The 24,053-nt window shown below is 42.9% G+C and overlaps 2 protein-coding genes and 1 long non-coding RNA gene across 7 annotated transcripts in view; 1 reads left to right on the top strand and 2 right to left on the bottom strand.

Moving 5' to 3' along the window:
• Positions 1–23,438, bottom strand: part of ERR (estrogen-related receptor) — a 27,863-nt gene extending 4,425 nt beyond the window's left edge. The window contains exons 1-8 of one of the 5 annotated variants that reach the window (XM_033468505.2): positions 23,269–23,438; positions 2,102–2,248; positions 1,775–1,888; positions 1,568–1,697; positions 1,033–1,254; positions 670–705; positions 371–511; positions 75–277 (exon numbers count right to left, since the gene is read on the bottom strand). In XM_033468505.2, the coding sequence (XP_033324396.1) occupies positions 75–277; positions 371–511; positions 670–705; positions 1,033–1,254; positions 1,568–1,697; positions 1,775–1,888; positions 2,102–2,242 (987 nt within the window). In that variant the 5' untranslated portion in view covers positions 2,243–2,248; positions 23,269–23,438. Of the gene's footprint in view, positions 1–74; positions 278–370; positions 512–669; positions 706–1,032; positions 1,255–1,567; positions 1,698–1,774; positions 1,889–2,101; positions 2,249–19,142; positions 19,421–23,268 lie in introns of those variants that run through there. The other 4 variants (XM_033468503.2, XM_033468504.2, XM_033468507.2 and 1 more) reach the window with 4 other exon arrangements.
• LOC117219377 (uncharacterized) lies at positions 20,482–23,729 on the top strand. Its single transcript, XR_004490003.2, has 2 exons — positions 20,482–22,752; positions 22,827–23,729. It is a non-coding gene; the product is annotated as an uncharacterized LOC117219377 (long non-coding RNA).
• Positions 23,568–24,053, bottom strand: part of DNApol-alpha73 (DNA polymerase alpha subunit B) — an 8,362-nt gene continuing 7,876 nt past the window's right edge. The window contains exon 7 of the mRNA XM_033468502.2: positions 23,568–24,034. Within this exon, the coding sequence (XP_033324393.2) occupies positions 23,716–24,034 (319 nt within the window). The 3' untranslated portion in view covers positions 23,568–23,715. The remainder of the gene's footprint in view (positions 24,035–24,053) is intronic.

The raw sequence follows: 24,053 nt of genomic DNA, 5'->3' as shown, positions 1-24,053 counted from the left end.
ATGGTTGGGAAACTAGTCTAACAGTGCAACAGTGTAGTTGCCGAGTTAAATGAAGATTTGAAAATGCTACTTACGTGCGTGTAAAGCTCCGTACAGTGACATTCACGCGCCAGTCGCTCGTCAAGGGTGAAATCCTGGGCGAACCTTAATCTACCGTTATTCGGCATACTCCTCCATGCAAGACTAAACGTCAAGATCTCGGCCCACGTGCTTTGCAACAGTCGCATCTGATCGTTCAGAGCCAACGTACTGAATCCTGGGATCTGCTTCGCCCAACCTTGCAATCATCAGTACCGTGTAAATCATTCAAGAATTATTTGAGTCCCAATTGTAACATAGACGTCACTTTAGAAAAAAAATGCTTGTTTACCGATTATCCCAACTAATTCCCGATCGTACAGGTCCGACAGTTGTCCTAGGATCCTCTGATCCGTATCGAGAGTATGGGAGAGATTAGAGACTTGCAGCATGTCGGGTTCGCAAGCAGCCAGAGCTTCCAGCATTTTATTATCTAGCAATAGATAAAACCGTTTATCGTTTCGGTCTCGCCACGTTTTGCATGGGAATACGAGACGCGCGTTTAAACCGAGAAATTTTTGTGCCGCGACTAACAAGAACCGCGTTCATCGACCATCCATTAACGCAAATTGAGAGGAGCCGATAGCTTACTTATTATTTCGTTAGAAGCTCCTGTCCCTACGTTTGCTAGAAACAATAAAATATCCAGATTTAATCAGTCTTATTGTGGCTCACCGTGCATTCTACATGGATCTACCGATATTAACCCTCGCCATACAATGCTGGGTCTAGTTCGACCCTGACGCTATCGACGTTCATTGTTTACTTATGTTAGGTAAGCATATAAATTAAATGTGTGATTAGCAATGCAGAAATTAATGATATCCATCCTTGAGACTCGTTTCAAAACGGTCGCAGAAGCAAAGGATCATCGGCACACTCTTCTTCAGCACTGTCAGTATTGCGAGGGTTAAAAGCAATGCGTTTCACGAAATAGGATTCAAAGAGAATCACCTTCCAATGGAGCCGTCTTCACCGGCGTGTAGGGATCGGTAGATCTTCTGTACTTTTGCCTGCCTCCTCGGACTCGATCAAGCCGGACACCTTCCTTCAGCATGCCCTGTCGAAGGCACTTCTGAAACCTGCACGCCTGACACGCTTTCCTCCGGCGCTTGTTTATTTCACACTCGCCATTCGCCGGACACGTATACTCGATATTACCTGTGAAATTACTCGCTATTTTATCGTAATATACATGGTCCTTGCCCAGGTAGCACCAGTGCATCATTTACAAACGGCTAGAAGCTCCAAATCATCTTGCTGCCTGTTTATTCGTTTCTTTTTATTCTACAGCTCCTAACTTAGACTAAACGAATGTTGTCTAAGCCTGTAGCAATTTGTTCGATAGCCCGAGACAGAAACACGTTGCATAGAACGCAGCAGTGTTAAGGGCAACTCGTGGTGCCGAGCAATTATTATCAATCGAGTGGTGCTACCTGGAAAACGGTTCAAAAGAGAATATTTATAAGTACGAAGAAACTCTCCTTACCTTGTATAGTTCTTTTAAAAAAGGCTTTGCACGCTTCACAGGAAGCGACCCCGTAATGGAACCCGCTAGCCACGTCCCCGCACACCAAGCAAAGCCTTCTGGGTATCATGCCCTCCTCTTTGACGCCTTCCTAAAACCAGAAAAATGTTCTTTCTCAAACTGACGAACGACGGAACAATTTCAACCGTTTGAATCCCAGTATCGTACCTCAGGTGTCCCCAGGGGCTGCGTCGTCGAGGAACAATGATGCATCTCTGGACTTTCAGGACTGCCCCCGCCACCCCCGTAATCCGTCGACACCTCGATCTTGCTACAGATCACCTGAAATCACGGAGACGGTGTTAGTAGTTGTTTCTTCAGCAAGGAAAAGTTTCATCGATCCTGCTATTGGACACCGTCGATTAGACGACGCCAAGTGAAAGCAATCGACCTTTCGTTCGGCGTTACCGATACACCACGTGTACCAGCGGACTATAACGGGCTAGCATTATCGATCCTCGAGTTTCGTGGACAGTGCAACCATTGCAGAAATACCTCTTGATGTTGAAGAGTGGTGGTCGGCGAGCAGACCTGGTAGTTTTGAGTCGGCGTCGTGGGATTCTCGATTTCTTGCTTGATGTTCGCCATGGTCCGGCTGTTGCCGACCATATTCTCGGTACCCGCGCCAGACATCATACAGACCTGAACGAAGGAAACTTTGTTAGAAATCTCTCCGCTCCTTCGACGGTGGTATGCGTGCCTCTCAGACAGGAAACGCTAGTCTAGCCGGATTCGCGAGCTTCCAAAAACCGAGGACACGCGGTCCGCCTTGCAGTCGGCTGCAGTTTTTTATCCCTCGTCGCTATTTTTAAGCGCGACCAACGCAGCAAGCATTTTTAGAATTGACTTCAGAAAACACTCGTCTCGCCCGGTATGCTATCGATGTTCTGGGAACATGGGGCCGCGGCCGAACAATTGCGAAAGCACACCTTTTACTTTCTACGACCAGTCATTTTTTTCTCTCCTCGTCCGCGAAATCGACCGACAGCTACTCGACAAACGCTGCTATAACAGCGGTAAAAGTGAAACCGTCCGAGACGGGCCGGCATTCATCAAACGATCGAGCCGGTGTTTGCTATTAATTGGTAGGAAGAACCGATGATTCATCTCCCCGAACTACGTATGTATTTCGCCGAGATCCTCCGCAAGCTTTTTGGGAAAGTATCGATTTCTCTGAATCGTTTCTCTGAACCGTGATGCGACATCAACTGAAACTCGCGATGAACATTTTAAATAGCAGATGCTAAGTATTATTCATTTATTTCGAATCGACGGAAATGTTGTTCTTCCGTTATCAATATTTAACCCTTATACTGCCGTCCTTGGTTAAAATGTCATATCTACTAATTCGCCACTTCTAAGGACATTTGAAAATATTTGAAATATCACGTACCTTTAAAATATTTAAAATATATGATATTTTTTAAAATATCACGTACCTTTTACCTTTTAAGCAAAGCTAGAATAATATTCGATAATATATATTTCATAGTGTTTCACGTGTAATTTCATTTATTTATTTTCACTTATTTAACATAAGAGCCCTAAACGCGACTATTGTATATCGTTTTATAGCAATGCCAAGACAGGATTTATAACATATACTTCAATAGAGAAGTGTACGTAAAAATTTCTCCTGGAAATAATTTTATATCAGGAACCATAAAAGAAAAAATCAAAAACCAGTCATTTATAGTTATAGTTTTAGAAACGATTTTATTAATTTGACTTCGTTTTTTGGATGTTCAAATATGCTGGTTAGAACAATTTAACTATGGAAGTATAGTGACCAACACGCCAACTCAGCAATCTAATAAAATTAAAGCATTTTATTTAACCAAATTAAAATTGAAAAGTTAAGTCGTTCGACAGCATCATTTACGTTTTCAATATCCTTACTTTTTGCGGATCCAAACAAAATTTGGAGGGTATAATAGATTCGCGTAACAATTAATTTTTAAATCTCGACAAATTATTCCGCCACCCAGATACGAGTGGCGCGGCAATCAAATCGTTGATAAGTAAAAGTATTATTTCTTAATTTATGTTTATTTTTCCATTTTTAAATTACCACATTCTACAAAATTTTAATCATTTCTTTCTGAAACTTTACCGAACGACGTCGACTAAATTTGGTATTTGTCGTTCCGATACATAAAAATCTTTTAATAAGCACTCAAAGAGACAAGCACCGATTTTTATAGATACTAGAAAAGCTCAGAAAGCGATCCTTGCAATTGCCTTATGATTATTTCGAAAACTATCAGAGCCATAATGGCAGATAGCCTCAAATACTTTTGCTTTATATTTCATCTAGTCATTTTCATAACTACGGATCTTTCTGCAAGATAAAAGTGATCTTCATCGGTTGCAACAACACGAGTCAAATAGAAATTTATTTCTTTCTCTATAATAACCGCATCGCATGATAACTGCAAAATAATACACACAAATGCTCTTAAATTCTTCTGAAATCTCCATTATTTGAAACTTCGCTCATAACGAACACATAAATTCTGCAATCTGTCTATGAATTTCCTACAGTGTGAAATCGATTTTTGAACCTGAAAACGAAACTATTCCTACCTACTATTCCTACCCTAAATATTCCTCCTCTTCCCAATATCCTGGCAGATTTTCATACCGAACGCGTACGATCGACTTGTCCGGCCATTATTTTCGCGAAGATAATTCGCCCAAAATCGCATCGATTCGGCGGCTGAGATCGAGGGATTCCTGGAACGAACGGTAGGTAGGGCGAACAAAGTAACGGTGAAAGGATTGCGTAAGCATGCCTCCCCCTGCCTCCCGGCCACGGTGTCGTATATTAAATGTACGGCGAGAAGGAGGACGAAGTGGAGGATGAGGAGGAGAACGAACACAGAGGGAGATGTTGAAGAACGAAGGAGGAGGCGAGGAGGACCAGGAGGAAAGAGGAAGAAGAACGCGCGAAGAGTACATATCTGGTTAGCCTTGAACCTGACTTTTCTGCGGGATGCAGTTGCGATCGTTTACGAGTAATACGAAAGGGAGACCGACGGGAGAGATTTATGCGGCGCGGAGCTGCGAGGGATTGAGAGTAACCGAGAGGAGCTGCGAGAGGAGAGATCTCGCGGCTCGCAGCCGGCGTCTGACTGTTATCGCGGCCCGGTACCGACCGTTTGCGAAACGATATCTCGGCCGCGAGCGCCCGCGCGCGCGCGCGCGCGCCTGTAATTTTAATTCCCGGTGAATCGCGGCGCGACCACTCACCGAGGGGAATAACGGCGAAAGCCTCCTCGAGCGAGGAGGCGAACCACGCGTTATCGATTTTATTAGACTTCGCGTTTCGTCTCGTCTCGTCTCGTCTCGTCTCGTCTCGCCACCTCTCGGCCCCTCCTCTCCTCCCGACTGGCCTCGTCACGTTAAACGCGCCTCCTCGTTACGTTATAGCGCGCTGAAAAAAAAATGTCTGAGCTTTTTTGCAAAATTTCACATGGACGTGGCTGCGAGCCTTCGCACAGTAGCACGCTACGAAAGGGAAACGAACGAACGTGTCGAAAAGAGCACTGTTTCTCGGTTTCTCGAGGAGAGTCGAGTCGGTAGGTTGGGTTTAATGGAACCTCGTGGCGGCCAATGTTGAAACAGCTGGATCGTTTTAACCCAGAATTTCGGAAAGTTCGTACCTTCTTGGATTTCGAACCTCGGACATGGGTTCACGTTTGCTTGCCTTTGATATATAATTATGTAAGGCGATCGATACGTCGCCGAAACGTGCAAATTAACAATTTGATGAGTTTGAATAGTCCTAGGTGTGATACGTGTATCTGATTAGCGGACTGCGGATTTCATGCATTTATGATAAAAATGTATAAATTATGAAGACACAAGTCTTATCAAAATCGTTTCGAGAAACAATTTATTTTTATCTAATTTCCGTTTCATGCGATACTCTTGGAATATGCTTATCTTGCATAAAAACCCACGGTCTACCGATTAGTTATACTCAATATTATATATTAGTTAATATATAATATTATGTATTAACTAATCATCAATCAATATTATATATTAGTTATACTCAATATTATATATTATATATAAACTTTCCAGGAGACTCGGCAGGAGGCTAAGGTATTTAAGGACACCTGTTAATACAGCTAAAAACCACTGCTCCTATTCGGGCTCGGTATACACAGGGTGTCTCAAGACAGAGAGCGCGGTCATCGGATGATTATACATGCAAAAATGAGATGAAAGAGAGAAATAACAGTTTGCCAGTTGACGCTTCCTTTTCGAGGAAATCGAGTCTACAAATTCGACAGATTATAGTTATTAGTCGTTTACTCGTCTTCACGCTCTATGAAAATAGGCAAGTTTATTAAAAAGATACGTATATTACCAAAGACAAAGTAGTCCGTTTGTCTACTGTAACGTGTTTCTTTTGACCCACTAGTTGAACGAAGCATACCTATGCCAGGCGACGAAGAGAACGGATTAAAAATCTAGTATTCCATCGAATGCTATGTCAAGAGCGACCGAAGGCCGCAAGGCGGCAAGGAGGAAGAACGCTGCAGCCAGGAAACGAGAGAAAACTAAATAAGGCAATGATATCGAGAAGCATGTCTGGTCGACCTCGAACTTGACTAGTCGCGCTCGCAGCTCCCACGTCCGGTCTAATGAAATTAAAAACTGACTGGAGCGCACACCAGCGTTAATATGGAGATACCAACGGTCTTCGAGCATGACCGAGACGATAGCGTAAGAATACGAGAATGCCCTTGGTTCTCGAATGGCGAGACCATTTTGACCCAGCCCTTCGGGAAATCTATCGGGCCCTCCAGTTTCTGACAGTTAAACGAAAGCGTATGCATTAGGGTGTCCCATAAGTTCTTTCCGCGCCGCGCTATTAATGAATCTAATTGGCTGTGTTTATATAAACACGTAGGCTTATCTCTTGGCTGTTTAGGGGATCGGTTTCAGTCGTCCTAGAGCTCTTTTAGAGCATGTTTCATTGGTGACAAAGTTCCTTATCAAATATTTTCTGCGCCGTTCGATATGGATAGCCAAAATAAGCATTTGCGGCATGTTATGCTTTATTGCTTTAAAAAAAGTGATAGGGCAAAGAACGCTGCAAACGAGATTTGTACCGTTTATGGTGATGGTTCTACGACTATTAGGACAGTCCGCGATTGGTTTGAGAGATTTAGAGCTGGCAATTATGATTTGAAAGATGAAGACCGCAGCGGCCGTCCAACAACGACGGATGCGGACCTTATCAAAGATATGCTCGCTGAAAATCCGCGATATAGTGTGCGCGAGATAGCGGATGCCACTTACATACTCAGGACAACGGTACATAAGCATTTAATCAAGATGGAATATGTGAATCGATTCGAAGTTCCACACCGTCAAATTTTCATCACGACAACGCAAAACCGCATGTTGCGTTGGTCGTAAGACGAAAATTATTGCAGTTCGATCGGGACGTTTTACCTCATCCTCCGTACTCCCCAGACATTGCTCCATCCGATTATTACTTGTTCTTCTCGTTAAAAAATTCTCTCTGTGAGAAACGGTTTAAATTCGTAAGCGAAATAAAAACGCGCCTTGATCAATATTTTGCAAATAAGCCTCGACAATCTTGGAAAGACGGCATAACGAGGCTTCCCGAAAGATGGAAGAAGGTAATAGAGCAGAACGGTTCACATATAACTCGATAAATCAACTTTAAACAACAAATATCGTGTGATTATTTCGCATCAGAAAAAAGGAAAGAACTTATGGGACACCCTAATATTAAGTGTACAAGTGTTACGCACAAGGATTCGGACGGGCCTCGTTCCTTTGGAATGTTTTGCTCCGAGGGTTAAAAAACGACGCCGGTCATTTTCCCGGCCGCGGGAGACAATGGCGGCCGGCTGGGCAAACACGGTCATCGTTTCAGCCAGAAAAGAAAAACAAGAGTCCGAAACGGCGAAGAAAGGAGGATGATTGCGTAACCGGGACGCCTCGATTCGCCGGCTCTCCTTTTTCCCGTCCCGTTCCCTTGTCCCTAACCCGTTCTACTGGCGTTCGATTGAGCGGTTACCGAAACCCAGACGGAAGGAACGGCCGTGAAATGGAAAAAGAAAGAGGAACGTATCGCGCGCCTTGCTATCTGGCTAGCCTTGAACTTGACTTTTCTGCTAGCTAAAGCAGGAGAGAGACGGAGAAAAATAGGGACGAAGAGAGACAGAGAGAAGGAGCGCGAGCGAGCGAGCGAGAGAGAGAGAGAGAGAAGCAGTGTTCGCGAAGGCCGCAGAACCGCGCGCCAACACAATTTTAGCCCCCGAACTCCGACGGAAACAGCCGACTGCCGCGACCTTGGGTTCCCTCTCCCCTCCCCCGCCTCGCAGCCATCTTGCTCCGTTTCTCGCTAGCTGTCGCTGTCGCGCGCAACGTATACCCTCCCCTCTAGCCGCAGCAGACACAAGCTGTCCCCGTCCATCCCTCGCCGCTGTCTCTCTCTTTTATTATTTCTTTCTCGGTCTCGGGTTCTCTCTCTCTCTCTCTCTCTCTTTCTCTCTCTATTCGTCTTCTTTCGTTTCAGCTTCCTCGTGTTCGGTTACTCCGTATCGTGACGGTGCTTGGCTGGCTCCTTGCACAGCTTTTGACAGTCCCCGCACGAGGAACTGTAGCGTGAATCCTGAGGGACCAACCGCGGCCGTGATGCCGAAGAATTTCGCCCGGTTTCTCTCTCCGTTCGCTTCGTTATAGGCTCCTCTTAATTTATCCTTTTATCGCTTCCTCGCGCCTCTGCGAACGCTCGTTTTCCTAGGGTCCTTTGTCCTTTACCGAATTAGCCCTTCGGGCAGTCACCGTTTACGAACCCGAGGCAAAATCTCTAAGGTAAAATGTATCTGGTAGAAATGTTATTTTATTCGACGAAAAACAAATCAATCCACTTATCTTCTCCTTAAGACATCTTCCATGGAATAGATTCCCCCGTTTCGAGGGTTGTTTATACCATGGAAACGTAAAAATTGCCACCAATATATGCCAATATTTAAAACAGCTATCGAATATTTGTTGATTTTTCATTTCAGATGTCTCCAATGAATGTACGTCGAATTATAAAAGAATTGGTAGTATTTATCGATTAATGCTGAACTTCGTTTCAACAAGACGAGCTTGAACATTGCGATTGGGGTTCGTCGGTGAATATTGAACTTGATCCCGTATCTACTTGATAGCCCGGTACCTTGAAAGTTGTGCGGAACCGTTGACTGTATTATTTAGCAGCACACGCGAGCGACCTCTGCTTGCGATTCGTCTGCGAATCAAGGCCGCCGGCGCTCTTTCGAATCGAGTTTTCGCGATGGGTTTCGCGCTCGCGCGCGTGCAACCGAAAAGAAAAGCGCGTGTGCCCGCGGATCGGCTGTCCGTTTTTAGAGGAGGCCGTGACCCAAATATCATCAATCGCGCCCGTAATTTTAGTTTCATCACGATAACGTCGCTTGATTAACAATATCGAGACGATCAGACTTATTATTTCACTGTTCGCCAGAAAGTACCGCCATCGCCGGTGCGCCCTGCGCACGCGCCAGCGCGCGCGTTACGAGCTTGCGGAAACCGGTCGAACAGCGTATTCGATTCTGACGAGTGTCGACGCAAAATGTCGTAGGATATTTCTTTTGTCGAAGATACATCGGAAAGGAAGACCGTTCGCGTGTTCTTCCCAGCCAGGTTCTCGAGCGTAAGCTATGTCATTTTCGAGGAAGCATCGCGACATTTCGTAAGCAACGTTATCGTTTATCAACGTGTCTTCTGACCCCTGATGAAGTTTGCAGCGCTGTACGAAACGGTGGGATACTTCGTCCGAGAAGAGATCTCGAAAAATCTTCTGTAACTCGAATCCTTAGCGCGGTACAGTAATGTCTCACGTATTGTCCCTTAGCTTGGAAACGAAAATGGACAAGCTCGCGGCTCGTTTTAATCGCGATATCCTCTTCCCGAGTTGTTTCCATTTTTGTTCCAACTCGGGAGGAGGAGATTGCGATTAAAACAAGCCGCGAGCTTGTCCATTTTTGTTCCCAAGCTGAGGAACCATTTCGAGCGAATTTACTGTAGATTCTTCGTGGAAATAAATAGAATGCATGAAGAATATCCAACAGTCAGGAGTCCACGGAAAATGTCCACGGATGAATTTCTCTGCCGAGATTCGGCGACGGCCAATCTGTTAAACAAATAGTCGCCGGCGTTTCGTCGAAGATATAGAATCGAGGAACGGAAATGCAATTCTGGCGCGGCGGAAGCTCGCGATTCCCGTCGCGCGACATCGAAAATCTCAAGGTGTGCGCCGACGAGACCCGTCCAACCTCTTTTTAAAACAGGTCGATTATGTAAGCAAAAAAAAAAGAGTCTCCGGTAGTGGTGAGTCAAAGTAAAAGAAACGGTCGACTCGCCGCTCGCCCCGTCCCGCCCCGCCTCGCCTCGTTTCGTTTCGTTTCAACCGGTGGCTCCCCTCGCGATCGCGCGAGTCTTTGTTGGAAATTGGACTCGTTTCTATCTTTCTCTGTTGCTCGGTCTATCCGCGATGAAAAAAAAACCCGACATCGATCGGTCCATGTTCAAGCAAACCGTGGAAGAACGCTCGCTCGTCCTGTCGCGACGTAACCGATGTCGCGTACATGCACGACGTGTAATCAGCGAGAAACGGAACACGTCCGTGTGATCGAAATCGCGAGCAGATCGATCGTCCAGCACTTTTAACCCTCCCGCGGCGGTGGACGGGTCAATCTCAACCGGGTTTGCCGAAACTCTGTAACTTTCGACGATCGATTTTGGTTACTGTAATTGAGCCGTTTATTTTGAAAGCGGCGTAAAGTCACTTTACCGTGATGAAAAGTGGCGATTTTTTAATGTTTATACGAAATTATTTATACTGAGAAAAATATCAGTGTCCTGAGATATAACAAATACAAGTAAATCTTCTCGAAAGTTAGCATCCATATTTAAATATATTATTAAATTTAATATAATATATTAATAATAATTAATATATATATATTAATAATAATATATATATTAATATATAATTAATATATATTAATAATAATATATATATTAATATATAATTAATATATATTAATAATAATTAATATTCATAATAATATAATATATTATTAAATATATTATTACTAAATATATCGACTTAAAAACAAAGTGACTTATGCCACTTTCAAAGTAAACGGCTCAATTACGTATTGGATCCGTTTGCCAGATGGAAATTTATGATTTCGTAGATTTTCGTCCGCGCGCCTAGATTTTTCGTCCACCGAATCCTTAAAAATCGGTTTCGTTCAACTATATATTGCGATAAAAATTGCGTTCTAAATTTAGACAGCTGGATTGCGTGATCAGCGAACGTGCTGAGAGAAATTGAAGAGCATGGGCTCTCGGGCGAAGGATGAACTTTTTGATCGCCCCGGCGCGACTGTGAATTTCAGGCCGGCCCGATACTTTCGCTGATTCTGGCCGCGGGTTACGCAATCGCGGGCCCGATAACGAGCGAGTGGCAACGCGAAATCAAAGACCGGCATCGAGAACCGAACACCCGACATCGTATTTTCTCGCGCGTTACGACGTGTGTTTACTTCCTTCGGATTGATTCGCGATAAAAAAGAGGGGGGGGGGCGAGCTGGTTACGCGGCACGCACACCGGCACGCACTGACAACAAGTTTGCGCGGCCGGTCGCGACACTGAATTATCACAATGATCGCGAAGTTGAAATATTACACGGCCGCGCGTAGGCGGTTACAAAATTAGAAGTTCAGGGAACGGAATCGATTCCCCGAGGATGAAGACCCTGGGTCGCGGTCAAGGCCAGAAGACAGCTAACGGTAACAAGTATGTTCGGCCGTTTTTACCGCGAGTTTATCCAATAAAAAACGAGAGTTGGGTATAGCAACGCCGCGACCATCGGCCAACTAATTCGCGCTACCGATTTTTCTGCTTTCTTCCGGTCGTATATATATTCCATCCGTGCCCGCTTCGAGGAGAATACTCTATTGGGAAATGAAAAATTACCCGCAAACTAAGTGACGCATGGGCCAAGAGGAATCGGTTGCCGATTCCATCGAATTTCTTCCACTTTTCTGATTCTGGGTCATTATTGACCCAAGATTCTTAGAAGGTATCCGAATATATTTTAGCGAGCAACTGTATGAAAGATTTCGTCCGGCGATTGAAAACAAAATGAACGTTACGGGAAGAATCGAGCGCCTATATTTGGTTAAATAATTTCTGTTTTTCTTTCCCAAAGCGAAATATTTACGATTGATTTCGAAACGGAATTCCCGCAGCTCGTAGAACCGCCTGGGTACAAAGGAAGCCGCACGTAAGAGATTATTGCTCGTTTCGTGCATTGTCCAAGGTTAGGGCCGGTCCGACTCTCAGATGACGTCACCGACGTGTCTCGCGGTCTCAAACTTCGCCTCCCGCCGCCGTCGAACTTCCGAAATCCTAGCAATTAACCATCGAGCGCGTTCTCGCAAAACCGGAGATCACAACGGCGGGATTTAACACGTTGAATGCCACGCCGATTTTACAGAAATTGTCCGTGGCGCAACGATGAATTTTCTTTTATGCGATACATATAATGTTGAAATATTATCTGCAATAGATGAGTTACAGTGTATAACCATGTTTGACATGTTAATTGCGACAGGGGTCACTGTTTGAATCGACGATGGTAATAATACAAAATTTTAAATATTGACATTTGTTTTAAATTATATATATTTCTATCAATTTGGGCGCGCCGGTCACCGGTGACCCCCATAGCGTCACCGCCAAGTTAAGTGCCGGTCACCGGTGACCCCCGTGGCATTCAACGTGTTAACCAGTCGACGACGATCGTTCGCGCTTTAGTCCATCGTTCGATTAGTTGCCAAACAAACGCGGTCAATTACTCCGCCATTCGAAAGTGTAGGACCGACTACCAAAATCTGCTCTCTGTTTGATTTTTAAAAAAATAACCGACAGTTCGCCAACGGGTCCTGGAAATGCAGCAAAATCCCTTCGACTGATAATAATTCGACGCCCCATGATGTTTCTTCGTGGAAATCTCTCGGTTGAAATATATTTTTTTCGCAGAAGAGTTAATACGCTTTCTTATCTTATTTACCAGAAAACACTCCGCTTTTACACTGTCATGATATCCCTACATAAATTACGTCATACATGTGGCGACGACATATAATTAGGTAAATCACTGCAGATCATTCTTATTCACAGTTAATTGTGCTTGACGCATGGACGTCGATGTAGCTGAAATTATAAGCTTAGCAATTTAACGGTACTGCTTATTTTAATAGCCACGATCAAAACCGTACCGCTTAAAGAATTATGATCTGATGAATGCGCCCTCTCCAATTCTATTAGGGTGTCCCATAAGTTCTTGCCGCGCCGCGCGCTACGAATGACTTTAACTGGCTGTGTTTATATAAACACGTAGGCTTATCTCTTGGCTGTTTAAGGTATCGGTTTCAGTCGTCCTAGAGCTCTTTTAGAGTATGTTTCGGTGGTGACAAAGTTCCTTATCAAATTTTTTCTGCGCCGTTCGATATGGATAGCCAAAAGAAGCATTTGCGGCATGTTATGCTTCATTGCTTTAAAAAAAAAGTGATAGGGCAAAGGACGCTGCAAACGAGATTTGTACCGTTTACGGTGATGGTTCTACGACTATTAGGACAGTCCGCGATTGGTTTGAGAGATTTAGAGCTGGCAATTATGATTTGAAAGACGAAGACCGCAGCGGTCGTCCAACAACGACGGATGCGGACCTTGTCAAAGATATGCTCGCCGAAAATCCGCGATATAGTGTGCGCGAGATAGCGGATGCCACTAACATACCCAGGACAACGGTACATAAGCATTTAATCAAGATGAGATATGTGAATCGATTCGAAGTTCCACACCGTCGATAGGTGTTGACACCAGCCTTATGAACCGCGTCACTACGTGCGATTTGCTTCTCCAACGACATGGAAGAAATCCTTTCCTAAAGAGGCTTGTCACTGGGGACGAGACTTGGATTTTATACCAAAATGTGCATCGAAAACGAACTTGGTCGAAAGGAAATAGTCCCTCGATTGTTGCGAAGCCATGACTTCGTCCGAAGAAAGTTCTTTCGTGCGTTTGGTGGGACTGGAAAGGCGTAGTCTACTACGAGCTCCTTTCTCAAGGTGAAACGATCAATTCGGCTAAATATTGTAATCAACTCGATGAATTGAAAGCCGCCATAGCAGAAAAACGGCCAGAATTGGCGAACCCACGCGGCGTCGTTTTTCGTCGCGACAACGCAAAACCGCGTGTTGCGTTGTTCGTAAGACAAAAATTATTGCAGTTCGATTGGAACACGTTCTACCTCATCCTCCGTACTCCCCAGACATTGCTCCATCCCGATTATTACTTGTTCTTCTCGTTAAAAAATTCCCTCCGTGAAAAAAACGGTTTAAATTCGTAAGCGAAATAAAAACGCACCTTGAACAATATTTTGCAAATAAGCCTCGACAATCTTGGAAAGACGGCAGCATAACGAGGCTTCCTGAAAGATGGAAGAACGTAATAGAGCAGAACGGTTCATATGTAACTCGATAAATCAACCTTAAACAACAAATATCGTGTGATCACTTCGCATCAGAAAAAAGGAAAGAACTTATGGGACACCCTAATAATAAAGAAGTTACGTAGAAGATGATCTTAGGGGCCACTACGTCCTCGCATTTTGCTCGAAACTTTCTATCGTATCCTCGCCCTAAAATTCTCACGATATCGCGGCAGTCTGATCAATTTTCGTACACCTTCAACGACTAGGATCGCGAAGCTCGGCTAGTTGGGTCGCTAACAGTATCTTTAGACTTCAGACCTTTTTCGACTTCTTCCACCTCGCCGCCTCCCCTAACTTTCCCTATAACAACAGTAGGTTGTCCCGAAATACACATGTAAAGAAGTAAAAGCTTAAGGTAAAACGTCGGCAAAAGGCGGCTGGTTCGACGAAAGCATCGCTCGGATCTTATAAGACACCTTGATCCTGCTGCGTTCTTCGTGCAACTTTGTCTACCCTAACTTCAGCAATGAATTCTTCTCTCGAACCACATTTTCTCGCAGGACCAAAATCTCTATAAAATATAGAAGAACCGAGTCGCTATGGCCGAGATTATTTGCAACGGTTCGCCGAAAGGATAGCCGGCGTTCCCGCCGGTTAAAATAGCACGAAAGTGAAGCGCGTTCGTCGCGAAAATAAATCCATCTCCGCCATCGCGAATGGGAATCCATAAAGGCCCAAGTGTCCGTGGTTGAACGGAGGTCGAGCCTTCGACTCCGAGCGATTTTGAAAGCTTCTGTCTAACTCAAGGTAAGTCAAAAGGGTCCGAAAATATCGGCTGACGCATCCGCGCGACGGATATTCTCTTTTCTTTTTTTTTCTTCCTTTCGTTCTCGTGTTCATCAGCTTTCCTCGACGGTCTCGGCTCTTCTCGACTGGCAGAGAATACGCCCCGCCGGAATCCGGCATTTTATTTCCGTTGCAGTGTCAAAGCTACCCGTCCCGTCCGTCTAGTTTCATTTCCATGTTTCTTGCTCCGCCGTGTGCGAAATTTCGCTCTCGAACACCGAGAACAATATTCAAGCATGATCTATTATATGTATTTATATTTATTAATCTTTTTTAGGCACGACGCGCCACTATAGTGGCTTCCGCGGATGTCATCTTTCAGAACGACACGCCACTATAGTGGCTTTCGCGGATGTCATCTCTCTGGACGACGCGCCACTATAGTGGCTTGGCTCTAGTAGCTCACTCGCTCATCGTTCGAATCAAATAATCGTCTACATATCCATTGTTTCACACTTCTTTTGTCTTCGCATCGATTTACAACAGTCTACAAGGTGTCCGAAAAATGTCTCGCAATCCGGAAATGGCGGGTTCCTCGGATCATTCGAAGCAACTTCTTCCTTTACAAAAATGTTCTCCGAGGCACCGTTAACGAGTTATTAACGAAAAACAGTGACCAATAAGAATAGAGTACGGCTGACGCGAGGCGGCACAGCCAACCAGCGCGCGAAGCACAGTTCCGCTCATTGGCTCGATCGCCTCGCGCCAGCCGAGCTCGCCTCTCATTGGTCACTGTTTCTCGTTAATAACTCGTTAACGGTGCCTCGGAGAACATTTTTGTAAAGGAAGAAGTTGCTTCGAATGGCCTGAGGAACCCGCCACTTTCGGATTGCGAGACATTTTTGGGACATCCTGTATATACAGTATCAGACTCTGCCGTCCAGAGAAATAGCCTCGCGCAGAATTCAGCCGTACCTAAAAGGTTAAATACCTGTAATTTACGAATATCAGTTTGCATAGAATCGGAAAAGGAAATCCACCCTCAAACGGCTCGCGTAAGGGTTCGTTCGAAGTTATAATGTTCGTCTAATAATTTTGAAAAATTGCGTGGTTCTTATGTATCCTGTGTCACACAACGTGACATTGACATCGATGGATTTCAAGAGCATGCACAATAAGGGTCTGCGGTGTACTCTGATGCACGCGTCGCTAAAACATTCGAGATCCAGCCATTCCCGTGCGAGAAGGACCTACGCACGTGGAATTGTGTAAGAGCAGTGTCGCGTGGGTGTAGGTGCGTGTCAAAGAGCTTTAACGCGCTCAACCGGCCAGACACCATGCACGCAAGTTATGGCATACGTCGTTACACGATTCTCGTTCGTTCGTGCACGAACAGCTAATGAATACCCATTACTATACCACCTCAAAAAGCCTCAGCGTATTATAGAAAAATCCCTTTTTGCATAATTTCAACATTTTTCAGTGTTAAATGATGGTTGAACAATGATAATAAATAGTATAATAATAATAATAAAAAGAAGAGGAAACTGTAAACTTTGGTTCAATATTTTCGTTTGTACCTTTATTACAAAAATAATGCCATTTGTGTACACAGTATCTCGCGAAAGTATTCGAACAGCTTTTGTAACGCAATGACTTTTTAAAAATTGAACAAAATTATTCGAACTTTTTTAGATGTTAAAGGAAATTTTTTGTCGACGATTGCAAATAGACAGAATGACAAATAAAATAAAAATATCCCATGCTTTTTAATTTTTTAATTTGAGCCCAGAACGAACATTTAATCAATGCGTTTTGTAGGTCTCGATGATTTATATGCATGCGGAAAATTTTATCGAAATTGGTTCACGCTCACACAGAATTGTGCTTCTTATAACAATGTCAATCGATTTCGATTGAATTCCAAGCTCAAATAAAAAAGTTCAGAAACTTAATTTTCTTACTTTGTTTGTGCTTCTAACTAATGACAATCTTTGAAAAAATTTTTCTCAGATATCGTTTAGTATAAACTAGTCCCTCAAACATTTATAAAAAATTTTTAAGAAGTTAATTTTAGAAGGTGTCTCTAATTTGAATTTCGTGTATGGGGTGACCTCATTTATACCAATTGCAATCGATCGAATCATAATGTATTTTCTTCCAGAGAATCGCGGGACACCCTATATAACGAAGTTATTTTGCGCAAGCTGAATCTCTGAGGAGAAAGCTCGAATGGTCTGCCGCTAAATTATTAACATAGGCGTATATCGTTGACGCGTGCAAAAGTCAATTGTCGCGGGACTATCGTAATTGTTATAAACGGGTCCCGGATAATCGTCTTCGCGGCCGTTACGCATTCATTAAACGGAATCTTAATCAACGCGAGCCGCGCTGCTACAGTTCCGAGCGGATGTGACGCGTGTAACGCAACCAACGCGTCACATTCGAAACTAAAAAATGCAGTTTCGAATTAAAAATTCTTGCATTTAAAAACACGGATAAGTGTGCGAGCGGCTCGGATCTTATAAACAGATCGCAATAAATGGTGGAATATTCTACGAACGTCGTTTGGGACAAGGAACGCTTGGCAAAAAAAAAAGGTATTTCTAAAAGTTAGTCGACTCGACTCGTCCGTTTAGGCAACTGACAGTCATCAAAACAAACAAGTTTTTCATCTCTGTATTCGCATTCTACCGTGGTCGTTAAATACTTCAACTTCTGACGAATAACTCACGATTTCAGATTGTAATTTAGCATTTATCGAATACATTCACATCCGTTACACGTTCGATGAATCGATTTTCCTTGTTCGCTCCTATCGACGGTCTTAACTTTTCATGTTTCTTTTCCAATATTTTCCCTTCAAATATAATAATATCTCCTCTTTTGAACCTTGACTAGTTCGATGTTTTCCTTCCAAGATTATGTGGACAATTTAAAATAGTCTATTAACACATTGACCACCAAGCAATTGTGCTAAAAGCATCGATTATGCTGTATGTAGTTACGTTTACTACAGAATACAACAAGCGTTTGATTATTTCTGTTCACCTTCGGGCAGGTTCGTGTGCCGGCAAACGAGTCTCAAACGGTTCACAGATTAAAAACGGATATGTTTGGAAAAACGTTCGACGAGCCGCAGGATAAGTTACCTAACAGACACGTCGTAACACGTTCGAACCAAGTTGTTTCTAAAGCCGAGCGACGGCACACCAGTGAACATAATACATACGTGTTTCGGTGTAATCGAAAAACAACGATCTCGAACAGGTCCTTACAGGTGCATTCGAACCAGCTTGAACGTACGGAACACGCTGTCGAGGAACGAACACTGAAGAGGCGAAAGAATTTTACAAAATGTTTCTATACGCTTGCAAAAACTATCAGAGTTCTCCAACCAAGTTGCTCTTATATTTTCTGATCTGTAACCCTTTGTTTACCTAATATTGACAATAATAATAAACAACATGATGAACAATATCGAATCTAAAATGATTTCCAGGCCACGGAACCGCTGAACACTTTTCGCCTCGTTCCATGTCCAATAAGAATACTGATTTCTAATAAATAAAATGTTTAATACAACCGATCTTATTTCTAGCTCACTGAAAAATCAGCCTAAGGGATGAAAGTCGATTGAGCTGCAATTTTTCTAAATCAGTTTACAAAATGTAAGTTCGCGTAAAACGATAGTCTATCGATAGTCTCGTTTTTTGCATAAAGAAAATGAGATGTTAAAACAATAGTGACGTTACTTCGTTAAACATTGCCGATGCGTGTGTCACAAAAAGGATACGTTGCATTCGATAAAATATTTAACCAGCAAAGATTGCTGGCAAAGCAAGCCCGTCGAAGACGTTCTATGTAATATTTCGTTCATGACCCAGAATAAACAGCACCGAAAAACAAACCTGTGGACACGTTTCGTTTCGAATCGAAGGACAAGCTGTGCAAAACAAAACCTGTCTCTATTTTTTTCAAAGGAAAGAACGAATTAACGACTTTTTGGCGGATCGAACAGACATTCCGTTCGAAATGGTAACGATCTCGACGGAAATTCGACGAACATTGAAACACGGGTACGGCGGCGGTCCGGGAACGCGCGCGCAGCACGTAAACAAAGCCACGAGATCGAACGGGAAGAGAGAGGTTATGTGACGAACTGGCACTCTTACCACATCGTACATCCAAGCATCCATGGCATCTGTCGTTTCGTTTCTCAATGGCACAAACGGGCGCGCACTGTGTCGCGTCGTTTCTCTCGCACCTTTTCTTGCACGACGAAAAAACCGTAAACGATTTCACGAAAACTCCGGAACTCTTTGAACACGAACGAGCGAACGCGGATAGGCACGCGCGTGCGCGCACACGTATGCACGTACACACCACCTCCTGGCACACGACACGACGTTCACGGTGCGACGAGCCGTACGCGACTGACGGCCGATACGCCGAGGATACGGTAATACGCGAGGCGAGGCGAGCCGATCTTAACATTGACTGCCGCGAATCCGCGAAACGCGCCTTTACTCCGCTAATTACCTCATCGCAGGTAAGTACAGGGGGTTAAAACACGGGGGTGCTTGCAAATATCCTCCGTGATTTCAACCAAGTACGCTTGATGAACCCTGGAAAGCGTACGGAGACGACTTTCGCAGAGAAAATGAAACATTAGCCGCCAATTCGAGGATATTTCAGAATCCTGCTAGATGTTACTGCTGTACGTTACACGTAATCGTAACGGCTTTTAAGCTGTAAGTACACCGGCGACTGATTCGCGACCTATTTTATTTGAAATTGTGCCCCGACTTTGGAAGACAGAATATTCTGTGTGCCATACTAAACTATTAACACTAAACTTACCACCACCGATCAAATGGCCAGTTTTATATTTTTGATTTCATAATTATTGAAGTCGTAAAGCTGCTTCCGTTAGACATTGTTGAATATATTTTTTCGTTCGGACACACACTATTATGAAAATTATGAAATATTCAAATAAATTCTATCTTGCAATTTTTATGAGGCAACACTTGTTACTCGCTTTTACACCTCGGCAGATATAATGTTAAAACTATTTCTTGTTAAATTCCAACGACTTATGTACCCACTGTGATGTATATTCGTTTATTGTTTGATGTAAAATACAGATCCCTGATCTATCGAAACTGAAAGAACCACGTCAACCGGTCATTATAACGACTACAACGATTCACCGCACTATCGAAACCATGAACAGCTAAATCATTGGTCACACTAGTCCGAGCACAGCTATTACCATTTTTCGCAGGTAAAAGCTGTCGTTGTGATCATCGTGCTCAAGACTAATCGGACATTAACACTAGAGTCAGGGCGTTTAGTCATTTTGAGGCTTCTCGTAGCTTTCCCTTTCATCTCCTTTTTTTAAATCGTATTAATTAACCGTGATAGTCGAGTATGCTGCTGAAAGTATACTTCGTGAGTTCCTAAGAAAGCACGGGGTAGAATTAAACGGAGGCATGAAGGAACCGAATTTTCAAAGGCAGTTGCGTGAATCGATCGAGCTGGAAAACCTTTCCCTTTCCCTTTCGGCTCGAACTCGACTGTCCGGCGGCCGGGTTCGTGTTGATACGTTACTGGCGTTATGCGTGCTACGTGTATATCAGGATGGTAGGCTATGTGGGTGTGAGACGGGGGCGGTGGCTGTGCTAGTGAAACGGAGGAGGCGGCGGCAGAGTCACTGGAGGCGGCGGCTAGTCGGCTGACGGCAGGAGGAGAACGGGAGGAGGGCTGGTGGCCTTGAACTTGACTGCCGCAGTTTTTGCACACAGCCGCCGCACGCCCAAAACAGCCCACCGGCGTAGACACCGAACTTTTCGTCAGCGGGAGCGCCGCGCTACTCGGATTCGGACAATTCTCAAGGTAATTAGTGATTCATCGCCTACGATCGAAACATCTCCTAATCAACAATCTCAAGAAAACATGTCATCGATAACTTCGTGTTGAAACAAAATTCCTTCGTTTACGAACTACACTCGTTCTTTTGCATAACGATACAAAGCTTCGTCCAGTTGTCGCACACAAATTGTTCGAATGTTCAAAATATGTTGATGAACAAGATAATTTTCTATCGAAATCCGACCTCTGGAAATTTGTCGATGAAAACTGGAAATTCTATGAACGTCCGCAAGCTCTTTGTCGTTGCTAATTCCGTACTACGTAGCAAATAGTTGAGAACAACGGACAAGAACAACAGAATTGTCAAAAAAATTGAAGAGATTTCGAAATGGACCCAACAAGAAACGGACGACGGTCGGGTTAAATCGATCACTCTGTAAACCGGCAGATTTGTTGCGACAATCAAATTTCTTCGCACTGTAACGAAGGGAAATCCACTGATACAGACGACAGAGAGTTATTTAATCGAAAGTTATTACCGAACTATAGCTACGACGTTAAGTGGAAAATCAAACAGTCTATTTGATTAGTCTAATCGAATGTCTGCAGCTCCTGTCAACATTGGATGCTAGAAGAAATACGGAAAATTTGCACGGATCGTGTATTAACGCCAAAACTATGAGAAACTCTGATGAAAGAATTGTAAAGGGCCAGAACGATTCTCAAAGGGAACGAAAAGCAACAGGCTCTCCTGATAATGAAATTACGTAAAGTTGAAAAGCGAGCGTGAAATCGAGCGAAACATGTCTCCCACAAATTCAGTATACGAACGTATACTGTACGCTACAGTATACACCATCGCGATCGTACCTATTGTCCAACGAATGTTTTCGAATGGATTATCCATTGCAAGAATCATTACGCAACTCTGTATTGCGTATTTTCGACATTTCCTGATACATTCGATACGGAAAACGAGCAAGTCGATCGGAGAAGATATTTGCATAAGATAACAAGCTGGTTTATCAATTTCTTAAAATAATTTGTTCCATTGCTACGAAGCGAGTCTTCTGAAAGTATTACGTCGTATAAAAAAAGAAACGATAATAAGGAGCTTATGACACTGAAATGACCGGTGAAATTACGACTACAGTCGATGCAGATAGATTAAAAACTAAATGGATCGATATGCCTGTCTGTGTGTCATGTGCAAGGTGCGCGAAAGTTTGTCATGTTTCGCTAAAGAAACTTCCATACACCGTGGATAGTCTCAGCTAATATCAAAATAAAACATACGTACTAAAATGTAATTATTGGAGATTTATTTAAGTAAATGGTACGTTTATAAGCAACGTAAAACTATTATAGATGTCAATTTTTATATTTATATCGTTATTAAATTTATCAGATGAATATCGCGATTGAATTTCGATTAACTCGTAATAAAATTCGGATTAGGTTGATATTTCCATAAAATTTTGTAATTTTGTTATAAGCTACTTGATAGTATAAATAATATATTGATAGTATAATTGATTATGCTTGATCGAATGTAATTCTCCAAAATGAAAAGTTAGATTGTCGGTAATAGGGAAATTCGTAGTTTCATCGGTCGGTATAGTCGCAAGTAATTGAAACAACATTAAATTCGTTTAAAATATGATCTTAAATAACCGAAGTGAAAATACCGAAGTTCACAACTTCGTGAAAATTATTAATATTGCTGACTTCCAAGTTGGTGCAATTAAGTGGAAAATATTGACGACAACATAAAAATATGTGTCACACTTATGCTATTACAAAAAGCGTTGGAATCGAGAAGACAGGAAGTATTTTTTTCGTAAAATAGTATCTCGATGATCCAAATATACGTTATGATCCAAAACCACACGTTTTGGATCGAAGTAGGTATGTATGAATATTCCAATAATAATTCGATATACATTCAAAAGTGGAGTGAATAATTAAAACTTTTCATATAGTTTATTTTACTGATAACTATCGTTATATCGGTCGGATAATGAGGGGACACTGAATAAGAATAAAGCCTCGAATTTTCGTCTATCGTCACATTCGATTTCATAACTCACGTTTTTTTGGTCGAAAAAAATCAAGGCCATAGCAGCCTTGTTGTGAAACCCGCGCACCCAATTTCGAAATCAGGAAACAAAAGGATACTACTCGGAACTTGACTAATTCGTTGCATAGGCACGAAGACAAGATTCAAGGAAATATTTGTATATGAACCACGAAATACAAAACAGTAACAAAAACTGTAATATACACAGCGACATGTAAACGAATTCGTAACAAAAATGGCGGAACAAAATTTGGCAGATCCTCGATGCCTGTGTACTTATCCTCTCCAGTGAAACACGGCATAGAACGGATAAGCAAATATAAAAGACTGAATGTAACACTCACTTTGAAATCTGTAATTGTTCACGTATCTCCATCGACGTTTGTATATTTTGGAACACAAGAAAAATATTGTAGCAATGGCCGACTTCACAAGTCACTAGAAGCAGAAAACTCGATGGTTCTGATTGTCGTGCGTGTGGCGCCATCACACGTTTACGAAATAAGACAAAAATCATATTCCACCAATATATCCGGTGCTAACCTCTAACGGAAAAACGACGTAATTCCATCCCCCCCTAACATAGCGATCGAAATCACTTGGAGCAATGTTCGAAGAATCAAATAAATAAACAACATCCCAGTTATGAAAATCATTAACTATGAACACTATAATTATTTCCTTTATTATCTGCACTGAAAATCTAAGTAAAACTTTACAAAAATATACTTTTTGTACTTTATTATGCGAAAGATAGATTCTGTATTCTAAGAAAACGTTTCAATAAATTCTCAGACTTTTGCAATCTCGCAGGATACACTGTTTGGATCCCACTTCCCAATTACGTTCGGTCGTATGCATAGTTTCGCGTATATGTATTTTTGCAATCGCTCCGGATTTAAGACAAGACATTCGTTCACTACTTTGCAATAGTGTTTAATATCAGACGGTAAAATCATGATATGCGGTTGATGATCGAAACAACCATATTTTCTCCATCGTATTAGGTCAAGTTTCAAACCGGGGATAGGTGGATATATAGGGTAGAACGTTGCTTGAGACAACACATGGTCTGCTAAACGACTCAATCTATCCATGGCGGAGGTGTTTCTACAAAAAATATTGCATT

The sequence above is a fragment of the Megalopta genalis genome, chromosome 2 (genome assembly GCF_051020955.1).
Source record: "Megalopta genalis isolate 19385.01 chromosome 2, iyMegGena1_principal, whole genome shotgun sequence".
Taxonomy (NCBI): Eukaryota; Metazoa; Arthropoda; class Insecta; order Hymenoptera; family Halictidae; genus Megalopta; species Megalopta genalis.
This window is presented reverse-complemented; position numbering and strand designations above follow the sequence as displayed.